We start from the raw sequence: 25,652 nt of genomic DNA, 5'->3' as shown, positions 1-25,652 counted from the left end.
TCTTTTAGATAAATATTTTTACTTAGGTTTTTTTAAAAATATGTTTTTTTTAACTGTATAGATTTTGAATTGTAAACTTCTCAGAATTATTGAGTTGGGCTTTAGAATTTGAATGAATACATTTCAAAAATACCTTTATTATTATTGTTTTGTATTAAAACACTATTTGTTTTTTGTTAACTGCTTTTCATTTTTTACCTTTATTTCAAGAATACTTAAATCTGCACTCTACGCATTTGCCTGCAAGTGATTTATGTTATTTACCTGAATCCCAACTTTTAACTCTTAATTATTCATAAAGATACCTCCTCCTCTTATTTCCCCACAACAGTCCTGGGAAGTGGGTTGGTTGAGAAAGAGTGAGTGATCTAAGGTCACCTAGCCAGCTTTCATGGGTATGATAGGATAGAACTGGAACTAGAGCAGAGCAGAATAATAGAATTGGAAGAGACCTTGGAAGAGGTCTTCTAGTCCAACCCCCTGCTTAGGCAGGATATTCTACACCACTTTAGACAAATGGTTATTTAACATCTTCTTAAAAACACTTCTACAGGCAAGTCTTTCCACTTATTAATTGTTCTAACTGTCAGGAAATTTCTCCTTAGTTCTAATTTGCTTCTTTCTTTGATCAGTTTCCACCCATTGCTTCTTGTCCTACCCTCAAGTGCTTTGGAGACTCCCCCTTCTTTGTAGCAACCCCTGAGATATTGGAACACTGCTATCATGTCACCACAATTCCTTTTCATCAACCTAGATATACCCAGTTCCAGCAACCCTTCTTTTTAAGTTTTAGCCTCCAGTCCCCTAATTATCTTTGTTGCTCTTCTCTGCACTCTTTCTAGAGTCTCAACATCTTTTTTACATCATGGTAACCAAAACTGGATGCAGTATTCCAAGTGTGGCCTTACCATTATAAAGTGGTATAAACACTTCACGTGATCCTGATTTTATCACTCTGTTAACAAAGGCTAGGATTGTGTTGGCTTTTTTGGCAGCTGCAGAACAGCAGCTGGTTGTCCCCTAGGACTCCAAGAGCCCTCTCACAGTTACTACTATTGAGCAAGGTACCACCTATATTGTATCTCTGCATTTTGTTTTTCTTGCCTAAATGTAGAACCTTACTTTTTTCACCATTGAATTTCATTTTCATGTCTCCTAGTTTCTAGCCTGGTACCTTAACTCTAGACCAAACTGATTCCCATGCCCTATGGGAAAGCATGGAAGTCTTGGAGGAATGTTGTCCATGGGGTCGCAATGGGTTGGACGCAACTTCACAACTAACAACAACAACATGGAAAAAAATGTTGCTTAGAAAAATTGCAGGCACATATAAATTACTGTCCTCATATTTAAGCCTTCTCTCCGGAGTCAGCATAACAGAGTTGCCAATAAAGCTGCAAACCTGAAACATGTGGAGGAGGAGACTGGAGGAGATTTTGGAACAACCAGCAAACGAAGTGAAGTTCTCTCTGCCACACATTTCAAAGTGGAGACTACACAGTAATCGCACATGACCAGCCAGTAATTCAAGCCACAGTTTTTCTCCTAGCATTGACAGACATCAAATATTAACAGAAGCAGCGGAAAAAATTCCTAGATTTAATTCAGGTTTACTTTAATTTTGTTTGTTTTGCTCTTGAACCAATGAGACCCTTATTGTTTTGTTTTTGAGCCAACGAACAACTTCCTATGGTAGCTCAATTTTCTGGAAGGGCAGCATATTAAGCTTCAAACTTCAAGATCTCATGTTTGGAAAGTTACATATTAATTGGATATACTTTCTGCTACTGATAATAAAAATATACAAACTATATTTTAAAAACCTAGAAAGAGTTATCAGACTTTTACTATAAGTAGAAATGATGTATGGTGTTCTGTCATACCTGTGCATACATATTACTAAGTTGACTTTCACAAAGAAGATGGGTACATCGGCTTGTAAGTGTAGGATCAACTGTACCACCATGAATCTGGATTACCTAAAATAAAAATTAAGAAAACTGAAAAGACATGTCAGTGTAACACAGCGGTTCTCAACCTGTGGGTCGTGACTCTGTTGGGGGTCGAATGACAATTTGCCAGAGGTCGCCTAAGATCATCGGAAATATGGGAAATATACTTGCGAGTCGAAGAATCGCGCTCCAATAGTTGATTCCACAAGTCGGCTGCAGGCTCTTCAAATCGCTAGCCGAATTCAGCTTCAAGCACGATGAATTAAAAAAGAGAGAAATCTTTGTTCTGATGTCTTCCAAACAAGCCAGCTGCAATCACTCCCAATCGCTAGCCTAATCTGGCTTCAGGCGCGATAAACTTAATAGGGGAGGAGTCTCTGCTTTAATGCCTCCGTCCTCAAGGCAATTGCAAGCAGTTCAGATCACTAGCCAATACGGCTTCAGGTGCGATAAATTAAAAAAAACAAGTTTGCTGCTTTTTCCCCCCTTCCACGGTTGGAGTTGCCACATCGTGGGGAATTGTATTAAAGGGGTCGCAGCACTATAAAGGTTGAGAACCACTGGTGTAACCTAATAAAAATAGAAATGTTTGAAGCTACCCAGTCAACGGGGGGGGGGGAAACCTAAAACAGTGGTGAAATACTGCATCTTTTGGTAAAAACAAGTATAGTTTGGACAATGCTAAACACATTTTATTATAATTCATTTGTTACAAAGAAAGTACTGCAAATTTATTTTTAAAAATAGATTAATTGGATTTTTCATTAAAAATGTACTTAGAAATTCTGATTTGAAAAATAGTCACAAATGGAACTGATATTCACCCTTTTCCAAGTTGCCAACAGTTGTTTATCAGAGATCTGTTCAGGGTAATCAGCAATTGCAAAGACACAACCCAGTAAGAAATATTCTTCAGGAACTGAAAAAAATAATGCAGTTGAAATTAATCTAAAACACTTTTTCTCTTAAATTATAATTAATCCAATCATCTACAATGGTATGTACATTTAAAACTTGGTTCCTCTCAAATCGATCAATACCGAAATGCAGATGCCTGGTCTTGCCTTTCAAATGCAGAAAGAGGCCTTCTTGCTAAGTGCCTGCAAAGCATTTCAATTTCCAAGACTGAAAGAAAGTTCAACCTTGAGAATTGTGTCTGAGAACACAATTTTTGGAATTCCGAAAATTCCAACAGCAATTAGGCTGCTGCTTTGTGATTTGCACATTGCATCCCTGTCGTCTACTAGCTTAGCAGACAGCAGCGGAAACCAGTTGTGTCCATATAGTTGTGAGTTTAGAATGAAACAGGAAATGTGGGCATGGATTGTTGAGAAAGGAGTCGCATGGGACAGAAATTAATCATGTCTACCTGTCTGGTACTGCTATAAGAAAGTTGCAATCCATGCAAATGTGTGGACTGAATGTTTTGAGAGGACAAATATACCCCATATTAAAAGAAAGTTGACACAGAGGGAAACATATTGGATTCAAGTGCCAACTGCATTCAAAATTTAACTATTATATTTGGGATATCACTATTTGAAGCATAATGCAACTGAGTAATTTGGTTTTCTTCTAGTGGTTCTAGTATGAAGATAGGTAGGCCAGAAATACATTTCTAGGTCAATCCAATTGATGACACTTAAAAAACTGAAAAGAGATCCAAAAGTCTTAAGAGCAATCTTTTAAGCATTTTACCTATGTGCAAGAACTTCCTCAGGGCAGTAGCTATCCTTGATTTCTTTGGTTCCTCATATATAACAGCTTACAGCACAGTCTTTTTAGAACTGCCTTGCTTATCTACTAACACAGCACTTTGCTTGCTAATATATTCGTATAGAATTTACTCTAGCTGATTTACTACTAACCAATAATTTATCAGCCAGAATCATTTTTTCTCGTTTTAAACAATTTTGCCTCAATGTGCAAGGACTAAAATAGATTTATCACTAATCTATCTCACAGGGTTGATCTTTGGGGGACAAAGATCCTGCGCAGACCGATCCTGCGCAGGCTGCACTGGCTACCTGTGGTTTTCCGAGTGCACTTCAAGGTGTTGGTTACCACCTTTAAAGTGCTCCATGGCATAGGACTGGGATATCTTCGGGACCGCCTTCTGTTACCACATGCCTCCGACCGGCCGGTACGCTCTCATAGAGAGGGCCTCCTCAGGGTGCCGTCAGCCAAACAGTGCAGGCTGGCGACCCCCAGGGGGAGAGCCTTCTCTGTGGGGGCACCTGCCCTCTGGAATGAGCTTCCCCCAGGACTTCGACAACTTCCAGACCTCCGGACCTTTCGCCGCGAGCTTAAAACATATCTATTCTTTTGAGCAGGACTGGCTTAATAGGGTTTTAAATATGGATTTTATTGGGGTTTATTTTATATTTTGTATTGTATTTTAAATTTAGGCTATTGGAATAAGTTTTTTAAATATTGTTTTTATTGAAATGTATCATTTTTATTTTATCTGCCTGTTCACCGCCCTGAGTCCTTCGGGAGAAGGGCGGTATACAAATTAAATTATTATTATTTATTATTATTATTAAATAGGAGGAAACGCTGAGCGTTGAAATCCTGTAGAAAAGTCAGGATGCCCTTAACTAAGTCACTTACCTTCTACAGATGGGTCATGTCCATACAGTTGATGCTGCTGCTGCAGCTGTTGCTGCTGGGGATTCTGTGGGGCCTGAATTGGAACTTGATGGTGTAGCGTCTGAGATGTTGGAGTCAAGTGTTGTGGTGTCTGATTTTGCATTTGCATTTGCATTTGCTGCTGCTGCATTTGTTGCAAGTGCTGCTGCTGGAGTTGTTGCTGCTGGAGTTGCTGTTGCTGCTGCTGCTGCTGCTGTAACTGCTGAAGGTTTTGCTGCTGAAGCTGCAATTGCTGCTGCCGCTGCTGCTGCTGCAGGTGCTGCTGTTGCAACCGATGCAACTGCTGCTGCTGAAATGGGCTGGGTTGTGGTGGGCGGTGCATTTGTTGCTGGGAGTGTACCAGTTGGGAAGGGAAGGGGAGCTGCTGTGGCTGCAGCTGCGGCTGCTGCTGCTGTTGCGGCTGCTGAGAAAACTGGTGTTGATGGACTTGCTGCTGTTGGGCAAACTGATGCGGCTGCTGTGGGAAAGGCGGTTGGGGAATCTGAGCCTGTGGCGGCTGGGATTGTTGCTGCAGCTGCAAGAGCTGCTGAGCTTGGAGATGCAAGAGATGGTGATGCTGCTGCTGCTGCTGCTGCTGCTGCTGCTGCTGCTGCGGAGGAGGCGGAGGAGGTGGTGGCGGTTGCTGAGGCTGGTGATGTTGAGGAGGAGGAGGAGGCTGCACTAAGCGTGTTTCCGGGGCCAGTTTGACCTGGCTAAGCAAGACTGCATTGGGATGCCCCTGTTGGTTGTGGTTTATCTGTGGCTCCAAAGTTTTTGTGGGTGCTGAAAGTGACTGCAAGATCTAGAAAACAACACAGAGGCTTTATTATAGTTTTATTTATTTCCCCCCCTAATATTTCTCCCGGGTAAAAGCTACCAGGATTATTCAGAACAAATCAAATAATAAAAACAGTAAGACTGAATTAAATATAAAGAACATTAAAAGCAAAATGAAAGCAGATACTCTAGCACAGCGGTCACCAACTGGTGGTCCGTGGACCACTGGTGGGTCCGCAAGAAAATGTTGGTGGTCCGCAGAAAAATTATTTGCATTTTTTATATTGCACTAAATCAGGGGTCCTCAAACTACGGCCCCTGGACTGGATACATGCAATGAACGCTTGTGTTGCTGCAGAGAGTCTCCACCTTCAGGGTCTTTTTGTGTGGGTTGGGGTCTGCTTCAGCCTCCTGGTGTGGGGCTTTGGAGGGAAGTGCTACTGGTGGCGAAGAGCTGGAGGGCCTTATTCTAGTGGGGCTGCATCATGGCTTGGAACTGGCTGACCAACTCAGCTCGCTGAGCCTCCAGGCACCGGTACCTGGCCTTGTACTCATGCACGTCGTCCCTCTGCTTGGAAAGCCTATGCTCCTAGTCCTCAGTGAGGTGCTTTTGCTGAGCCTCCTTCTCGGTCAGATCCAATTTGAACTGAGCTGTTTTGCTAACTCTTTTTCATGGTGGCTGCTTAGCTTCAACAACTGCTTCCTGGGGCCCAAAGGAGCCCTGGTGGGGAGGCAAGGAGTGGCTGAGACGGAAGGGGTGAGTAGACGCTGGCAAGGCACCCCTCGATGTGAGTCACATCAAGTTGGCCACACCCACCCAGTCACATGTCCACCTAGCCACACCCACCCAGCCGGTCATTAGGCAGATCATATTAGTGGTCCATGGGATTTAAAATTATGAATTTAGTGGTCCCTGAGGTCCGAAAAGTTGGGGACTCCTGCTCTAGCACAGGAGTGTCAAACTCGCAGCATCACGTAGTTTTCATGAGACGCATCACGTTGTTTTCATGTGACATATAGCGACTTTTTTCCCGTTCGCTAAACTAGGGGTGGCCGTAGCCAAGGCATGATGCATCTGGCCCGCGGGTTGCGAGTTTGACACCCCTGCTCTAGCATGTTTTCAAAAGCTGAGGATGGGGAACATTATAGTTCTGAATAAAGTGCATCACTCGCATAAGTTTGACAAAGTGATATTACTGTCAAGGGGTCTTTCCTGAAGATCTTAGTAAACAACGAGGTACATATAATGAAATAAACATTTCCTTAGTTTATTAGATATTTAGATAGACCAATATTTGGAGTTTAATCTGAAAAATAACTTGCACCGGTGAGACCTGCAACACTGCTGTAGAAATGCTTTCTTGGTACTATTTGCCTTGGTTAATTGCACTTAACACTTCTTGAAATCTAAAGGCTCTTAAAGAGCTGCCCTAATTAGGCTGTAGATAATTGCTTCCAGTTAAGTCAAGACTTCAGAAATGTTACAAGTAGTTCACCAAAACACAAATAGAAATATGCAAATAGAATTCTTCCTAGAACTACCATGTAAAAATCCAAGACTGGGTAAAAAAGAAAAATGCCCTCTTAACTTATGTTTTTATACTCCACTAGACTTTCAGAAAACATCCTACATTTTAACAACAAAACAATCACATTTTTCTCTTCAAAACGCTCTTTTTATTTCTGAACTTCACAGACAAGTTAGGATCCTTTTGTATTCCAAACAAAAATAAAAAATAAATCCAGGATGATCAAAGAGTGGTCTAAGAGCTCCAAACAGAAAATCTTAAAGCAACAACAAAATCTTCATTATGACAGGTGACAAGTGTGTTTGCAATTCTGCATGCATCAGTTCAGGGAAGTCCCAACTACTGATATAACGTTCCTTTTCAAGTAATGTTTTATCAACATATACCTTAAAAGTACTTACATGTGCTACATTTGATTGTCTATTAACCTGCTGAATATCAGCGTTATTGGTAATATTTCTTAGTGTCCGGACTGCAGGACTCCATGTTGCCATCATTTCAGAATGTCCAGAACTTTGCGGAGTTTGTACCGAAGCCATCATATTGTTTCTGATATCAGGTGACAAAATATTGCCTGGGACAGGTGGTACATTGGCACACAAATTAATCAACCCAGAGTCCTTGCCTGGAGTCAACGTGTGCTTTCTGGCAACAGTCTGTGGAACTTCAGCTGTGGTCCAGTTCAAATTTCTTTCATGCTTTTCAGGAGAGGAATCTGATGAATCATCAAACATAAGTTCTCCTTTGTTTCTGTCAGCATCAATAGACTTAGGAGAAAAAGTTCGATTGCCCAAAGGAGACCCTTCTTGAGAAGATGGTGGACTTGATAACTTTTCATAAGTACTCCCTTCATTTTGAGAATCCTGTTCTTCATTTTCTTCCTCCTCCTCCTCCTCTTCCTCTTCTTCCTCATAGATTACTAAACGGGGGTGATAGGGAACCTCATCTTTTTTGGTTTTATCAGATATAGAATCTAGAATCCAGTCAGGTGTCACAATTTTAATGTTCTCTCGTCTACTGGCACTTTCGTATTTTTCCTAGAAAGGACAAAAATGTTTTGAAATGTAAATATTATAAACGCAAACTGAATGAATTCAAAAAGTTTCAAATGTCAGATTGCTGATAGATGAAACTTACTTACTCGGTAGTTGGCTCAACTGGCTGCTCCTACTGATAGGTATCTCAGCCGAATTCATAATGCTGGTTATTACTTACCAAATTCTACAAGCCACAGCATCAGACCATATCAGGGACCCCTTTCCTGTCCATCCTATGAGGTTATCTAGAGAGGACCTGTTTAGTGTCTCATTTTCTCAAAAGGTGAGAGGAACATGTGTCAGAAAGGAAATGTCCTTGATCAAGGGCCTAATAAATAGACATCATAACTGTGTCCAGCCAGCTCGCTTCTGACATACCAAGGGGTATTAAAAATGCTTGTTTTTCAGTGGCCAATCAATCACTATCCTGGTTATTACGGCTGGCTGCTTAGGTGTTTTTATGCTACTTTAATTAGGGAAATGGGAAAATGGTCTGGGGAAATGCCTTGATTTAAGCAGATGTTTTTACTTTATACATAATTACCCAAAGTCTACCCCTATTCCTACTTTGGAGTAGGAGACATGATTTAGTTGGAACTATATGGTAGTTAATAAAAAGTAAATTAAATAAAAATTAAACAAATGGATGGTAAAATCCGTGCATTTGGATTATGCAGCTTTGAGTCTTTCCTTAGAAAATAGCAGGTATTCTAGTCCTGTTACTGTTTTCACCTTCTTTATCTCTCCCCTTCCACAGAGAGCAAGCCCCATACCCTCCTACTACTGATGATATTATCTAGCTGGGTAATGAAATGTCTGCAAGAAAACAACCAAACTCAGAGCACCAAAGGTTCAACCTTGACTATTGTATCCTATTCCCTTGTATTGGTAACACTATTTTAGCTGTGACACCAATTATCTATAAATAACATAAGCTAAAATTCATTATCATTCATCAGAATATTTTATCAGTCCCCAAAACACAATTTTGCCTAGGAACATCGCAGCCAAATTTCTTTTGATTTCATCAAAAGTATGAAAAGACTTCCATATTAATCTACTTACATATCGCTGATTCTTTTTAAAATGGTAACATACTTACAAGACACAAACTATGTTGACCTGTATTCCATATGCTAAAACAACATTAATAGGCATTAAAATTCTTACCCCTTTTGGTTCAGGCACAATCAAATGAGTACATTTTTTATTGAGGCTCAAACGGCAATCTCCACCATAAAATGTAATCAAAGCCCACAACGTATTCCGATCTTCAGAGGAAACCTACCAAAAAAAGGTAAGGTACTTCAGTAAAAAATATTTCAAATTGTACATTGTATCATTTAACTGCTTTGCAAACATATTTTACCTGAGACAGACAAGCAGCAACTCCAAAAAAGATCTGACAGGATTCTGGGGAAAAGCCATTTACTCTGACAAAATTAAGTCAAGGAAATAACATAAATAAAATGTAAAATGTATTAACATAAACAAATGAAAAAAAATTCCAAACTTCACAAAAAAATATGCATAATTTTTGTTCTCTAAAAAGAGCAGAAAGGAAACCAATCTAGCATTATGCAATCAAAAGAGGAAATGAACTTGGTAGATTTGAGATCACAATCCTTCTTCTGCTACAAAATCATCAGATATATTTGAGTGAATACTTTGTCTTACTATGAACAAAGAGGATGCTTTTTGGAAGTGTGTCCTACAAAACCCATAATACGTGTTTTCCTGAAAATAAGATCCACCCAGAAAATAAGCCCTAACCTGATTTTTAAGTGTGCACCCAGTAACACAGCTGCTTGCAATTAGTGCAAGTTCAAGTCCCACCAGGCCCAAGGTTGACTCAGCCTTCCATCCTTTATAAGGTAGGTAAAATGAGGACCCAGATTGTTGGGGGCAATAAAAGTTGACTTTGTATATAATATACAAATGGATGAAGACTATTGCTTAACATAGTGTAAGCTGCCCTGAGTCTTTGGAGAAGGGCGGGATATAAATTCAAAAAAACCCCAAAACCCTACCCCAAAAATGAGTCAGAGTGAAAATCATCAGCCCAGGGAGGGGTGTGGGTAGCCAGCACCAGAGGCAGCAAGGGCAGACAGTATTTGGCAGCAGCCGCAACCTGCACAACGCAGGTGAGTTGATTACATATCCAAGCAGCAGGTGAAGCCAGAGGTGGGGGGGGGGCGATCCCAATGCTTCATACAGGCTCCAGGCAAGCCGAGATGTGAAGACAAGCCTCCCGCGACCAGCCATCCAATCCGTCCCATCTCTCACCTTGCCTAAGGCCCACATGGTTAGTACGGATTGTGTGCCTTCGCCCCTCGCGCTCTGCCTCCATCTGCTGTTAGTGTCGCTGCCTGAAGAGGAGCTTCCTGTGGCTGGTCGGCCGACCGTCTGATTCTCTGCCTGTGCAGTGCATCTGGATTGCATGTCTTTAACCCTGCACCTCTGCTGCTTGGACAGGCAATCAACTCACCTACGCCGCACGGGCTGTGCAGCCCCAGAATGTGCTGTCCGAAGGGCTAGCGGGCTGCAGCTGCTGCTAGACGTCAGTCCCCGCATGCTCGCCTTTTGTGCGCGTGCTGTGGTGTGGTACCCCCAGCCACGCTGATTACCCTGAAATCGTGTTTCCTCAAAAATAAGCCCTAATGTTTATTTTGGAATCCCAAAAATATAAGACCGGATCTTATTTTCAGGGAAACATGGTATACATGTTTTGCAGCCTTTGTTTCCAATTATTTTAAGTATCAGGTTCAATCTATCTCACAAAATCATGGTTCTAAGAATTGTATTGTTAACATAGATAAATCTGTACTTATGCATAACGTTCAATTTGAGGGATGTAAAAATAATACCTAAATCTACAGAGAGAAAATAGTAATCCTAAACTATGCTGTTAACATTATATTTTCCCAGTGGTGAAATCCGAACCGATTTGCTATCTATCCATCCATCCATCCATCCATCCATCCATCCCTCCCTCCCTCCCTCCCTCCCTCCCTCCCTCCCTCCCTCCCTCCCTCTCTCTACTATTATTTATTTATTTATTTATTTATTTATTTATTTATTTATTTATTTATTTATTTATTTATTTATTTATTTATTTATTTATTTTCGATACCGCCCTTCTCCCGAAGGACTCAGGGCGGTTTACAGCCAACATAAAACAGATTCATCAATAAATTAAAAAATAATTTTAAAAATCTAATTCAATTAGGCCGAATTCCATTAAAACTATTAATAAAACGATAATAAAACCCAAGTTTAAAACTATATTACAATTAGGCCAGCCCTGTGCGGTGAAACAGAAAGATCTTGCGCTCTCGTCGGAAGGTCAGGAGGTCGGGGAGCAAACGTAACCCCAGAGGCAGCTCATTCCAGAGGGTAGGTGCCCCCACAGAGAAGGCTCTCCCCCTGGGGGTCGCCAGCCAACATAGTTTGACTGACGGCACCCTGAGGAGACCCTCCCTATGGGAGCGCACACGGCAATGGGAGGCTATTGGTGGCAGCAGGCGGTCCCATAGATATCCCGGTCCTGTGCCATGGAGCTCCTTAAAGGTGGTAACCAACACCTTCAATTGCACCCGGAAGACCACCGGCAACCAGTGCAGCTTGCGCAGGAGAGGTGTTATATGGGAGCCACGAGTAGCTCCCTCTATTACCCGCGCAGCCGCATTCTGGACCAGTTGGAGCCTCTGGGTGCTCTTCAAGGGGAGTCCCATGTAGACAGCGTTACAGTAGTCTAGGCGGGAAGTGACGAGGGCGTGAGTGGTCTATGAAGGGGCACAACTGGCGAATCAGGTGGAATCAGGCCGTCGCCAGGGGAGACGGCCGTCATATGTTCTTTTAACGACAGCCGAGCATTCAGGAGAACACCCAAGTTGCGAACCCTCTCCATAGCGGCCAATGACTCGCCTCCAACAGTCAGCGATGGAACCAGCTGACTGTACTGGGATGCCGGCATCCACAGCCACTCAGTCTTGGAGGGATTGAGTCGGAGCCTGTTCTTCCCCATCCAGACCTGCACGGCCTCCAGACATCACTTCGACGGCCTTGTTGGGGTGGTTAGGGGTGGAAATGTACAGCTGAGTATCATCAGCGTACAGATGACATCACACCCCAAAACCACGGATGATCTCACCCAGCGGCTTCATATAGATATTGAACAGGAGAGGCGAAAGGACCGACCCCTGCGGCACCCCACACGAGGTGCCTCGCGACCGATCTCTGCCCCCTGCCAACACCATCTGCGATCGGTCAGAGAGATAGGAGGAGAACCACCGAAAGACGGTGCTCCCCACTCCCAATCCCCCCAGCCGCCGCAGCAGCATACCATGGCCGATGGTATCAAAAGCTGCTGAAAGGTCTAATAGGACCAGGACAGAGGAACAACCCCTATCCTGAGCCCTCCAGAGATCATCAACCAACGCGACCAAAGCCGTCTCCGTGCTGTATCCCAGTCGGAAACTGGACTGGAATGGGTCAAGATAGAGTTTCCTCCAAGTACCGGGGAAGCTGTCTTGCCACCACACTCTCAACAACCTTCACCACAAAGCAAAGGTTGGAGACAGGATGGTAATTCGATAAAATAGCTGGATCCAGGGAGGGCTTCTTGAGGAGGGGCCTCACTACCGCCTCTTTCAAGGTGGACGGGAAGACACCCTCCATCAAGGAAGCGTTAACAATTCCGTGATAGCTCAGGCTGTTAGAAGCCTGTTATTAGAACACAGCAGCCTGCAATTACTGCAGGTTCAAGCCCGGCCCGAGGTTGACTCAGCCTTCCATCCTTTATAAGGTAGGTAAAATGAGGACCCAGATTGTTGGGGGGGCAATAAGTTGACTTTGTAAATATACAAATAGAATGAGACTATTGCCTTATACACTGTAAGCCGCCCTGAGTCTTCGGAGAAGGGCGGGATATAAATGTAAATAAATAAATAAATAAATAAAACAATTCCCTGGAGCCAGCCTCGTGTAACCTCCTGTGTGGCCAGTACCAGCCATGAGGGACACGGGTCCAATAAACATGTGGTCGCATTCAGCCTCCCCAGTATCCTGTCCATGTCCTCAGGAGTCACAGAGTCGAACTCATCCCAGATAACATCATCAAGAACAGCCTCCGTCATCCCACCCGAATCTACCCAATCAGAGTCCAAACCATCCCAAATCTGAGCGATTTTATCGTGCAGATATTGGCCAAAATCCACAGCACGACCCTGCAAAGAGTCCTCCTGAGCTTCCTGATGAAGTAGGGAGCGGGTCACCCTAAACAGGACAGCTGGGCGATTATCTGCCGATGCAACAAGAGCAGAAAAATACTCATGTTTTGCCACTCTTATCGCCACTAGATAGGTCTGAATATGAGACCTAACTAGTGTTCGATCGGATTCAGAGCGGCTGGCCCTCCAATCACTCTCTAGGCGTCTTTTCCGGCGCTTCATCATTCATCAGATCGACGCCGGGTCAGAGGCCGCAAAGGCACGACTCGGTCCAAAGCCCCCGCCGCCCTTTCCTAGGCGGCGATTAGTTCTTCCACCGAGCCGTGAGCTTGGTCCTCAGGAAGTGGCCCAAACTCTGTCAGAAACCTCTCCGGGTCCATCAGGCGCCTGGGACGGAACCAATGAATCGGCTCCGTCTCCCTGCGGTGTGGGTTGGCGGTTCTGAAGTCAAGTCGAAGGAGAGAATGATCTGACCATGACAAGGGGTTAATGACTAAGTCCCCTAATTCTAGATCATTCAGCCACTGTCCAGAGACAAAAATCAGTTCCAGAGTGTTTCTCCCATTGTGAGTGGGACCATTAACTAACTGGGTCAGGTCCAAGGCCGTCATGGAAGCCATGAACTCCCGAGCCGCCGCTGATGTTTCACCAACTGACAGCAGGTTGAAATCCCCCATAACCATAAGTCTGGGGATATCAACCACTGTCTCGACTATCACGTCCAGCAACTCTGGCAGGGCTGCTGTCACGCAGAAAGGAGCCAGGTACGTGATCAGCAAGCCCACCTGCATCCCCTGACCTCACTTCACAAGGAGAGACTCACATCCGGCTATCTGCGGCACAGTGACTTCCCTCAGTTCCAGATCTTCCTTGATAATAACCGCCACCCCCCCCCCCACCCCTACCTTGGGCCCTTGGCTGATGAAATGCACAGAAGCCCAGTGGGCACATTTCAACAAGGGGCACCCCCTCCTCTGTGCCCGACCAGGTCTCCGAAATGCCCATCAGGTCCGCACCCCCCTCCTGTATAAGATCACAAATAAGGGGGGCCTTATTCATCACGGACCTGGCATTACATAGCATCAGCCGAAGGTCCAGGCTCTGAGGATTCCAGCTACCCAGGGTACGGGAAAAGTCAGAGGGACCGGAGTGCGCGACCGCTCACAAACAGCGGGCATGCACTTCCCGAACATAATGTGGGCCCCCGCTTCCACCATATCTGCCCCTCCCAATTACTGTGCCGATAGAGTAACCCTCGTGCATGCACACTGCGTGTCAAACGCAAGTTGCATGTGCAAGCACAGTGCACACCAAATACATGGTCTGTGTGCGCACATGCACAGTACGTGCCAAAAGGTGGCTTGGGAAGGCAAGTAGAAGCGAAGGGGGGAGGATCAGCTGTGGTGTGCAATTTAGCTTTGCTAGAAAGCAGGATTTCCTGCTTTCTAGCAAAGCTAACCTGCGTTGCACAGCTGATCCCCCCCAACTGTTCTACTTACCTTCCCAAAACTCTTTTTGGTGTGTGCTGCGTGTGTGTGCCTTGTGCATTACGCACCAAAAGGTGGCTTGGGAAGGTAAGTAGAATGGGTGTTGATCCTACCTGAATGCCATTTCTAGTAGAGCTAGAAAAGAGCATCCAGAGTGGGTGGTAGCTCTATTTCTGTATGGAAACTGAACATGTGATTTTCATTTGCATCTCTGGTCACTCCTCCCTTGCCTGGTGCTTCCCCATTTCGGCGAAGTCCAAGCGATGTATAGATATGTGACCTGTAATAGAGTACCCCCCACCCAAAACTGTGGACCAGACCTTATTAAGGGTGGAGCTGGATGCTCTTCCAGCTCTACTAGAAATGACATTCAGGTAGGACCAATGCCCATTCTCCCTAGAGCTGGATGGAGAGCATCCAGAGTGGGACATACCAAAACCGGTCTTTCCCCTGAACGGGTGGGTATCATCTGGTCCTAAATCCCACCCCCAGCATCATGTATCCTCTGGAGGACTCTCCTCCCAAAAGCTGCGTCAGCCAAAGCAAAGGTTTCCAACTTATAATGCCGAATGAATGGTGAGAGGGAGGACCATGTGGCTGCTCGACACACCTCAATGGAAGCCTGTGTTGCTGCTATGGTGGCCGTGTTCCTGGTAGAGTGAGCCATTATTCAGCCAGGCATTGAGAGGGCCTGAACCTCATATGCCTTGGCTATGCAGGCTATCAGCCACTGTCCCACCGTTGAAAGAGTGACCTTGTTGCCTAATGTTGATAGTTGGAATGAAACAAATAAGGACTCTGTCCTCCTGAATGAAAAAGTGTGCTTAATATAAATATGGAGAGCCCTTCTGACATCCAAAATATGCCGCCTGCGCTCAAGGGCATGTTATGGTTCCAGGCAGAGGTTTGGTAGGACCAACTCCTGCTGTGAAACCAGATATTAACCTTGGGTATGAAAGGGTCCAGCCTCAGGATGACCCTGTCTTGGTGAAAGATGCATAAGTCTTGTATAATGAATAGGGCAGCTAGTTCTGAAATTCTTCAAGCTGAAACTATTGCAATAAGGAACGCCGCTTTAAGCGTCAGGAAACGCAGTGTTGCTGACCTTAAAGGCTCGAAGGGGCCGCCCATGCGAACTTGCAAAACCTTAGTCAGGTTCCAGGTGGGATACCTGTGAACTACTGGTGGGCACAAATTAGTAGCCCCCCTAAGGAATCTGCGTACTATGGGATGTCTGGAAAGGGAGTCCCATGTCCCAAGAGACAGAACTGAGGACAATGCCACCACTAGTCTCTTCATGGTACTAGGTGCTATCCAACCCATCCTGTAGGAACTCCAGGACTTGAGCCACTGAAGCTGCCGATGAATCAACCTGAAACCTGGAGCACCAGGTGCAGAAAGACCTCCAAGTCGCATTGTATAATTACATCCGTCTTTTCCTCCATCGTCTTCCTGATGAACGCTGGGATCAAGGGAAGCGGAGAAAGGCGTACAGAAGATCCAGAGGCCAAGGAGTGCAGAGGGCATCTGTTGTGGTCCGTCAACAGCCTACGGAGCTGGCAAAGGAGTCAGACAGAGATGCGGCTGAGGTGAGGCCAGGGCCATTGGGAAGTAAGGTGCAGACTCCAGAGCCTCCAGAGGCTGACAGTAGTGAGGCAGAGGAACAGGAAGCGCCTGTTCCTAATGCACGCATGAGAAGAGCTGCCAGAAGGCAAGAACAGCTCAAGCAGAGAGGACAATTCGGGAGTAGGAACCAAAAGATGATTGGCCCCTCCCATAAGGCTTAAAACAGACTAGCACCGGTGTTTCAGCTTGCCCAAAAACAACACTGTCGCTGCGTCCTCTGCTTCGTGTACGTCTTTGTTTTTGTGGCTTCAGGATATTTGCCAGGAATGGCTTTTGGCAGTTTGCCTAATTGGACTAAGGTTTGTGAGATAACTGAAGAATTTGTGTTTGGGAGGCATTTGTTTTACTTTGAGTTGAACAACGGTGGGAATGAAATAATTCCCAGCTGTTCAAATAAAGTTTATTTTTCCACGGACTAAGTTTATTACTACCTACTTGGGCTTGGGTCACAACACCATCTGTCCTTTCTGCTCCCTGCGTCCAATATCTGCTGAAGAAGCGAGGAAGCTGTGAGTTCTCTGGGGATGCAAACAGATCCAGGATCTCAGTCCCGAATTGATCTGACAGCAGCTGGAATAGAGAGGGATGTAGGTGCCATTCCACCTGGCCCACCGTCACCCTGCTGAGACTGTCTGCCTGTACATTCAGAACCCCTGAGGTGTACTCTGCCCTCAGCGACAGGTGCCGCTCTGCCCAGTGACCCAGGTGACCTGCTTCTGCCATGAGGGACCTGGAATGTGTGTCCCCTTGTCGACTGATATGTGCTTTGACTGTCATGTTGTCTGTTAGGACTAATACGTGGTGGTCAGAGATGGAGCCCTTGAAGGCTTTGAGCCAGATGGACTGTTCTGAGCTCCACCTGCCCTGGGCTAGCATATTTTGGTCGTGGACTCCCCAACCCCCCATGCTGGTTTGGGAACAGTCTCAGATTCCAAGTTTGTAATGAACTTGATGTTGTGAAGCAAGGGTTTGAAAAGATCCGGTTTTAATAGGCCTGTGAAGGGAGAGGGTTCTGAATCTCTCCCTTCATCCTCAGAGAAGGCAATCAGATCATCCTCCTCAGCCGAGGAGTCTCCACTTCTGATTGAATGGGCCTCAGATGGAAGGCTCTGAGGCCCCTCCAAGCCTCTTGAACTACAGGTGGCAACACTGGAGGCTGATGGAGTGGAACCCCTGGAGAAGGCTGATTCCTTTGTTGTAAGCCAATGGCTATACCCTGAGTAATAGCCTGAGAAATCAGTTGCTGCAGATGGGCAGGCATTGCTGACATAGCTTTCTCCTGTGGACAGAGCCCCACTGCAGTTGGAGTAAAGGAAGCAGTGGGTCCTGAAATGGATGTCTCTGCAAAGCTTGCTGCAGGCAAACTGGGATTTGCAAATGCAAAGGTCTCAGCCCTATCCAGAACCCCTCCTAAAGTAAGAGAGGATGACTCCCTGGCACCACCTGGTGACCAAGCACTGTAACTGGCTGGCTGCAATTGAGCCGGATCATACGCAGGATCCAATGGCTCGCCTGCTTGAGGGTGGGAAATTTCCACTCCTCCTCTGGGGGAGTCATTTCGTTCCTTGCTTTGTTTAGCCTTCTGAAGTTTGGCCAATTCTTTCTCCAAGGCCTTTTGACTCCTTTCTGCGTCAATTTAGAGCCCTTCTTGCCACTCAAAATGGCTGCCTGGCTCCTGTTTGTTGCCCCCTTGACTGTAGCTCTATGACTATAAGTCCCATGTTTTTGGCCTGGGAAGTAGGGCAAGCCCTCTTGTCCCCTTTCTGGGCCTGCTGGCTGTTGGAAAGCGTATGCGACACCCTTTACTTACTGAATAAAGGCAAGCCTGCCCGCAAAAAGCACTCCTTCCGCTTCGCAGTGTGCCCAGACAAACTGGGCAGGGACCGATTTCCCCCTCCACCCTCCAGCGAGAATGCCTGGCCCCCAGCTCTGATCGATGCCGGTCTGAGGCCCTACCGCTAATCGCGGTTGGTGGGGACTTGGGCTTGGAAGTGGAACAAGACTGCTAGCCAGAGACCAGCTAGCAGTCTAATCCCCAAAATAATCCTCCTAATAGGAAATGTTTCCAATCTCACGTTTAGCAGATCACAGAAAGAAAGGCGAAGCTGCTCATTCGATCACCTCTGTCTACGATGAAGACTGAGCCAAACTGGGAAAGCACTAGGCAAGGGAGGAGTGACCAGTGATGCAAATGAAGATCACGTGCTCAGTCTCCATGCAGAACATAGAGCTACTACCCACTCTGGATGCTCTCGATCCAGCTCTAGGGAGAACAGCAGGGGTGGGGAGGATCAGCTGTGGCGTGCGATTTAGCTTTGTAGAAAACAGGATTTGGAGGAACCAGTAGCTTCTTTTAACTACCGGTTCAGGTGAACCAGCAGCTTTTTTTAAATTACCAGTTCACTCAAATCGGAGCAAACCGGTAGCATTTCACTCCTGCATTTTCCTTCAAACATTGATTATGGCTTTGTGGAGAAAAAAGTGGTCATTTGGGACAAAATTGGTACCAGTAGAAGGAATCAAAAAGGAAATGAAACTGAATTTCAACAATACTGTATATGTATTAGGCATCCTGAAACAAGTCTTTGACGTTAACTTCATGGACATATTATTCAGTTTTCTTAGAAGTATTACCAAAATGGTTTGTCTGCCAAATAGCCTTCGTATGTCCTGAAAATCTCCTATCTACCTACCATGTTTCCTTTCCAAATCCAAACAAGGTTGGCCAGATGATGTTCCTATTGACACATACAATAAATTAATCAATAATTAACACACTTATTAAAACTTTGAAAATTTGATTTTTCCACAGAAAGAAAGAAATATATTCCTTTTTTACTGTGAGTATAAGAAGATTCATATAAATAATATTAGAGGGAAATAAAAATGTAATAGAAAGATAAGAAGTCTGGAAAATACAGACTTATAGAATAATTATTAGGGACATATATATTTGAGATTGTAAATTATGATTTAGCAAATTGCTAATTTATAATCTCTACAAGACTAGAGAAATCAATTCATTCTAAAACAAATGTCCTAAGACAAGTTTGACAAAAATTAATAAGGAACAACAATCCCAAACAGTTTATGTTTTACATATGTGCATTTTATTTACTGTAGATCAGACTAATAGGACAATGTAATTTCAATGTACATTCTCTCAAAAATTTCAAAGGACTAACAAACAAAGAAAAAAGAATTATTCCAATTAAACCACTGGACCTTGCAAGAGCATTAAAATGTAGGAGGACCTTCCTTTAATTAATTCTCTTAAATAATTTCTTGCCTAGCTAAAAAGCAAATCATATTAAAAACATCAAATGTTATATAATTTTGTTAACATTTTCACTGGAAAGGATACGGCAGAAGAGCGCCACACTGAACAGACAAAGTCACCCAGGAAGGCTAGAATAGGTTTTAAAAAATAATCTAGTAAGTATAAATAAGTATTTATATATCTGAGAATAACTTTCTAATTATAACCATAAGCATACACACTCATCTGGCTATCATTCATTCATCATATTTAAATGTTGGGGGCAATATGCTGATTTTGTAAACCGCTTAAACGGCTGTAAAACACTGTGATGTGGTATATAAGTCTAAGTGCTATTGCTATTAAGTTATCTTATCAAGCAAAATGATGTTTATTATCTATGTCAATTGGCAATAACTGTGTGTTTTCCAAACAATTTCTCCCAGGCCTATCTCTAGATATAAAATACTGAGTAGGAATCCTCTGCATGTATACAATTAATAATCTGTGGCTTTTACTTTCATATTAGTATTCCAAACTATGCTGATCTGTGATTATAATAAAATTGATTTATTGTTAAGGTTACAAATATTGAAAGGATTTGATATTATTAAAACATATAACCTGTACAAGGCAACAGTAAGGACATTTCTTTTATAAGTATCTTCATCAAACATCTATGCCCTCCTTAGCCAGCCAGATAACTGAGACTAACAATCCTGATTCCAATAACTTAGGGTTTGGAATTTTTTTGGTGCCAGGAATTTGAGCTGAGGCATTAACTTGCTGTTTACCAGTAGGCTCATAATTCACACAATACAGTGCTCAAAGTGATGGACTTGACCCTTTCTCCCTTCCCAACACACACAAAAAGCATTTCTTTGCATGCAAACCTGGAAATATTAAGTTCTGTATCAAAATGTTAATTGGAAGAATAGAATAGAATAGAATAGAATAACAGAGTTGGAAGGGACCATGGAGGTCTTCTAGTCCAACCCCCTGCTTAGGCAGGAAACCCTATACCATTTCAGACAAATGGTTGTTCTAACTGTCAGGAAATTTCTTCTTAGTTCTAGCATACGCCATTCAGTGCTCCTTGTCCTGCCCATCTATTATAACAATGGTTATAATGCTCTAAATATTTACTTTTACTACTGGAAGATCAAACACTTCACGAGATTCACCAACTTCTGGATTATCCCCATCTTCTGAAATGATGTGTGAAGCTAGGGCATTATAGGAAACTTCCTTTGCCTTCCCATCTTTCAGAAGTTGAATAACCTATATAACATGAAAGTGAAATGTTATTCTTTTCAGTTTCAGAAAAATTCTTATGTACAACAAATCACATTTTCCCAAACATACAGTGCGTACAGTCATGCTAATATTATCCTCTTTCCCAGAGACGGCACAAATTTCAATAAAGCCAAATAACAAAGTTGTTGCTGGACATCAGTGAACGATAGAAAACATCTGGTTTGTGTTCAAGGCTGATTTAATGAACTGTGCCCCTAACTGCTGGGGAGAAAGGCTATCGTTCCTAGCTCTTTGCTAATTTTTTTTAAAAAGGGAGCAGGAAAGGGAAGAAAGCTACTGATCTATCCTACCAACCCTATTCCATCCCATGTGATCATGTGGAAGGGAATTAAAATAGAAATAAAAGAGAGCTCTTGAAATCACTCCAATGGGGGTGGGGGGATATTCTAGGTCTTATTGCTAGAAACTGAATAAAAAAACCTCTCTCATTAGTTCATGACATGACTGATCAGGAAAAGTCCTCTAGGGCTCTTTGGGCTAACATTTAACTCCCCAATCCTACTGCTGATCTGCTAGCTTTCCTCCAATACATTTAAGATGCTGTATGAATACCACATTTCATTAAAACTGGGCTACCTGAAGCCTTCCTTGAAAAAATCAGCTCTTGCTCTCTTAGCATAATAAACACATAGTTGGCCAAGATAGAAATAAATAAAATGTAAAATAATGAAAAATGAAATGTAACACAATAAGAAAGTTTTACTTTCACCAGCTTTCCCCTGGATGTAAGTATTGCATAAAAGATGTTTGTATTCCACATTTATTTTGTTAAAAACAATTATGTATTCCGTGCACCAAATACTCTACAAATGTCTCTAGTTCTCTAAGAACTTCCTTCCTTCTGCTTATGCCATATAGAATTATATAAGATAATTTGGTCATCTGTTGAAACTTCTAGGAAAAGAATATAATTCTTTCTTGCACTGAACTCATTTTATTTCTCATCAAGTAAATTGTCTAGGAATACATTATTTTACATGTTGAAAGGCAGAAATCTTGAAATAAAAAGCCAGAAAAAATCCTAATTAGCTCAGTTCTTGCGAAGAAAAGTGCTTTATTATAAAAACAATCTTAAATCTCACATCCTCCCCATCTCATTTTATTTTATTTCATTTATATAAAGAGATTTAGAGTGAAACTACCCATAATTCCTTCTGATTTCAAAGCTCAGGAAACTATTATTTTTTTTTTTTTATTATTTCAGGCAGACTTATTTTTCCAAGTCTGGATATCAAATCATTTACTTCAAAAATGTTATTTCATCAGGGGAGGAGGAAGAGTGTTACTGTATCCTGAATAAAGTTTACTTCAGCATTAAATTGCAATCATTCTGTACCCCAGATCCACATTTGTAATATTGAAATGGTTAAAAATCTAAAAGTTTCAGAACACAAAAGCAAAACGGATTTGGTATGTGTGAGGTCCTTGGAGCTCTACTAAGATTACTTGCTTTCTTGAAAATGGGTAATGAAGTATCTGCAAGGAAATAACTCAAGAGAACACCAAGGACTCCCCCACTTTAACTCTAAGCTACACATATTCTTAATTAGCACAAGTGCTTTGATGAGTCCATGTTTATCTTATTATAAACAAATTGAGAATGTAATTTAGGCACAGCACGAGCTTCTCTTTTGGGATGTTTTCCAGCTTTCCAACCTATCCTCCCCCACTTCAACCCTAATCTACACATATTTTTTATTGGTGCAGGTAATTTGATGAGTCCATGCTTGTCTTATTACAAGCCGAGAATGCATTTTAGGCACACAGCACAAGCTTCTCTTTTGGGATGTTCCTCACCTTTCCAATCTATCCCCCCTCCTCCACTTTAACCCTAAGCGACACATATTCTTTATTGGTGCAGGTGATCTGATGAGTCCATGTTTGTCTTATTACAAGCCGAGAATGCATTTTAGGCACACAGCACGAGCTTCTCTTTTGGGATGTTTTCCAGCTTTTCCCATCTATCCTGCAGCCTGCGATCGCCTAGTGGCCTCCCACCTAAAACCTAACCGAAGGTCCAGCTGCATTTTGCTTCCCAGTCGGGATCACGTAGCGGCTGCCATCTTCCACATCCAGAGGCGGCGTTAACCCTTTTATTTTTATTTATTTATTTTTGTCACACAGTACATATAAGCATAAGCATGAAATAATTATACAATATGTAAGCATATATTATGAGTATGAGTTGCAATGATTATATTAATTGGATATAACGAAGGAAAAGAATAGGACAGGAACGGTAGGCACGTTAGTGCTCTTATGCAAGCCAGTTAACCCTTTTGTCAGGTTGGATTCCCTGATGGGGCTAAAGGGCTGCCCCGCTGACGGAAGGGAACTTCCCCGGCACGCGGGAGACTATCGGCTCAGGGAAAGGGCGATTCGGCGTTAGGTCTTTTCTCCTTTTTTTTTTTTTTTTTAAATACGCGGGATCTGCTTCCCTAGAAGAACAAGGAAAAATCGGGGAGGGTTCCTTTTTTTTTTTTTTTGCTCCCCCGGGTGGAAGGAATCCTTTCCTCCCACGAGATGTTCGCCAGGAAACCTCCCCTTGGAAAGAGGTCCGGTGCGCCGGGGAGAGAAGGTGGTTTAAAAGGCTCCATTCACCAGCGGGCGGGAGGCAGAAAAAGAGGAAACGGCAAGCGGGAGAGAAACGGGGTGCGGCAGAGGCCTAGTAGGAGCCCTTCCCGCGCGGGGACGACAAGCAGCGGGGACACCGGGTGGACCCTCCGGCCCTCAGCTGCCCCTCGCTTCGCTTTTCCCGCCCCCGCAAACCCCCTCAATCCAGGTCGAAGCAGAGGCCTGCCCGGCTTCCACAGCAGCGAACTGACAGGGGGAGGAGGAGGCGGCGGCGATCACGTCAGTCCCGGACGCTGCTGTGGAAGCCGGACGCCGCCAACGGTTAAACGGCTGCTCTCCCCTGCCCCTCACCTCCCCCCCCATCTAGCACGCGCGCGGGGCAACAATGCCCCCCTGTCCCGCTCTGAGAGAAGAGCCTCGCGGGGGGCGCATGCGCCTTCTCCTCCTCCTCCTCCTTCCACCGGAGCGAGCCGCTGTCATCTTATGGTCCCAACGGGGGTTGCAGCGGGGGTGGTGGTGGTGGGGAGGAACAGCCCGGGAACCCATTGGCGGAAGAGCGCGCCCCCCCTCCGCGGCAACGTCCCTTCGGGTTACCTTGGAGTCGATGTCTCCCACCACGAAGAACTTGACATCCTTGAACATCTCCTCGGGGACCTTCATCTCGCCCTTGTCTTCCTCCTTCGCCATGATAGCTTCCGGCAATGCAGCCGCTTCGGCTTCTGAGCTCGAGGATTCAAGAAGACCCGCGAAGCCCCGGATCACCCCGCCCGCTGCCGGGTACCCCCACCCACCCCCCCGCCCAGAGCGCTGCTTAGGAGATGAACGCGCTCTTTGGAATGGGCCACCTCTGGCCCGTGTGGGGGTGTGTGAGAAAAAGCAGGAGGGTAGGTAGCCACCCGTCTGCTTGGGACGTCCCGAAGGCCTCTTCCTTGCTCTCCTCTCAATGGGACAGAGCGCGTATGGAAAAAACCGGCGGTTCCGCTAAAGGCAAGGTTCGGTTCGTCGAATCGAGAGACGTCCGTCCTCCCCTTGGTATCGATAGTGAGTTCACCCCAATCTCCGCCCACTAACAAAACAAGCGGCAGAAATGCCAAGTTACAAGACCCCGCCCACTATTCCTCCCCCGCCTGCGTTAGCTCCGCCCACCGCCTTTCTCCCGCCGGCGCCGAGTTGTTGAATAGGTTTTGCAATCTTAAATAATAGGCATGGATCAAAAGTTTTTTAAAAAGGCAACAAAATGAAACATGATTGCAGTGAAGGCTTAATGGGGGCTGCATGCAACGAAATTTCATTAATGCATGCCAATTAGTGTACATTCAAAGTGACAAAATTAAGTTTGTCTGTCTATCTATCTATCCATCTACCTTTGTCCTTCCTGGAGAATGATTATCTACCTCGAGGCCTAAAAGGGTTGAATTGAGAAGCAAATTTTTACACATGCTTCTGAATGGTATAATTAATACTTTAAGGGAGTGATTGAAGACGATCGTTGTGAGCTGCCTCTGCATTTTTCTGCATCCCCAGATCTGCTCCTACTTGGCTTTCTGATTCCAAGAAAGTAATGTAAAACAAATATAAGCTACCTTTGCCAGCAACATGTTGAATCCCAATACTCGATTTAACAATCATTTAATGGTGCTTTGAAATTCTGAAGGGCCCCAGAATGGATGCCTAATGCCTGTAAAGCACTTCTGGACATCATAAAATGTGCCACTCGAACATGTGCGTGCCTACACACACTTGTGCCTGTGTATACACAAACACAAAGATGGCTCACCTTTATGATCAGTTGTAGCAAAACCATGATTTGTGACTTTTTTTTTTGCTAGTTTTTGACTAGCATTTTATTCAAAATAAAACATTTGCCCTCGCAATTGCTTAACAATCAACGCAAAAAATATAAAATTGAGTCTGATCACATGGGTGCCTCAATTTATATTCATAACAACTTACGACCAGGAATGCGGTCCCAATTCTGATCTTAAGTCGAGACTACTTGTACTGTAGTTTGCATATATTGATTATTAGGAACTCCCACCTGAATCCTTTCTATTTTCAGACTGCAGGCAATCTTCAACTAAAAACCAGTCACTTCGAACTATTCCAAATTACAACAGAACCCTCGAAAGGTATTTATGACCCAATTCCAAAGTTAACATCTGCTGCAGTACTCCTGTGGTCCTTTACGACCTTAAGAACGGACTGCAAACACAACCCCCCCTGCTCCCCCCC

The 25,652-nt window shown here is 44.1% G+C and overlaps 1 protein-coding gene across 3 annotated transcripts in view; it reads right to left on the bottom strand.

The window, feature by feature from the left end:
• Nucleotides 1-24,497, bottom strand: part of PAXIP1 (PAX interacting protein 1) — a 47,604-nt gene extending 23,107 nt beyond the window's left edge. The window contains exons 1-9 of one of the 3 annotated variants that reach the window (XM_058184243.1): nt 24,015-24,495; nt 20,676-20,810; nt 19,635-19,678; nt 9,296-9,359; nt 9,097-9,210; nt 7,291-7,926; nt 4,566-5,385; nt 2,777-2,871; nt 1,884-1,979 (exon numbers count right to left, since the gene is read on the bottom strand). In XM_058184243.1, the coding sequence (XP_058040226.1) occupies nt 1,884-1,979; nt 2,777-2,871; nt 4,566-5,385; nt 7,291-7,926; nt 9,097-9,210; nt 9,296-9,359; nt 19,635-19,678; nt 20,676-20,810; nt 24,015-24,107 (2,097 nt within the window). In that variant the 5' untranslated portion in view covers nt 24,108-24,495. Of the gene's footprint in view, nt 1-1,883; nt 1,980-2,776; nt 2,872-4,565; nt 5,386-7,290; nt 7,927-9,096; nt 9,211-9,295; nt 9,360-19,634; nt 19,679-20,675; nt 20,811-24,014 lie in introns of all 3 variants that reach the window. The other 2 variants (XM_058184244.1, XM_058184245.1) reach the window with 2 other exon arrangements.
• Between the last annotated feature and the right edge of the window lie 1,155 nt (nt 24,498-25,652).

The sequence above is a fragment of the Ahaetulla prasina genome, chromosome 4 (genome assembly GCF_028640845.1).
Source record: "Ahaetulla prasina isolate Xishuangbanna chromosome 4, ASM2864084v1, whole genome shotgun sequence".
Classification (NCBI taxonomy): Eukaryota; Metazoa; Chordata; class Lepidosauria; order Squamata; family Colubridae; genus Ahaetulla; species Ahaetulla prasina.
The sequence above is the reverse complement of the archived record's forward strand: the minus strand, read 5'-3'. Positions and strand labels throughout refer to the sequence as shown.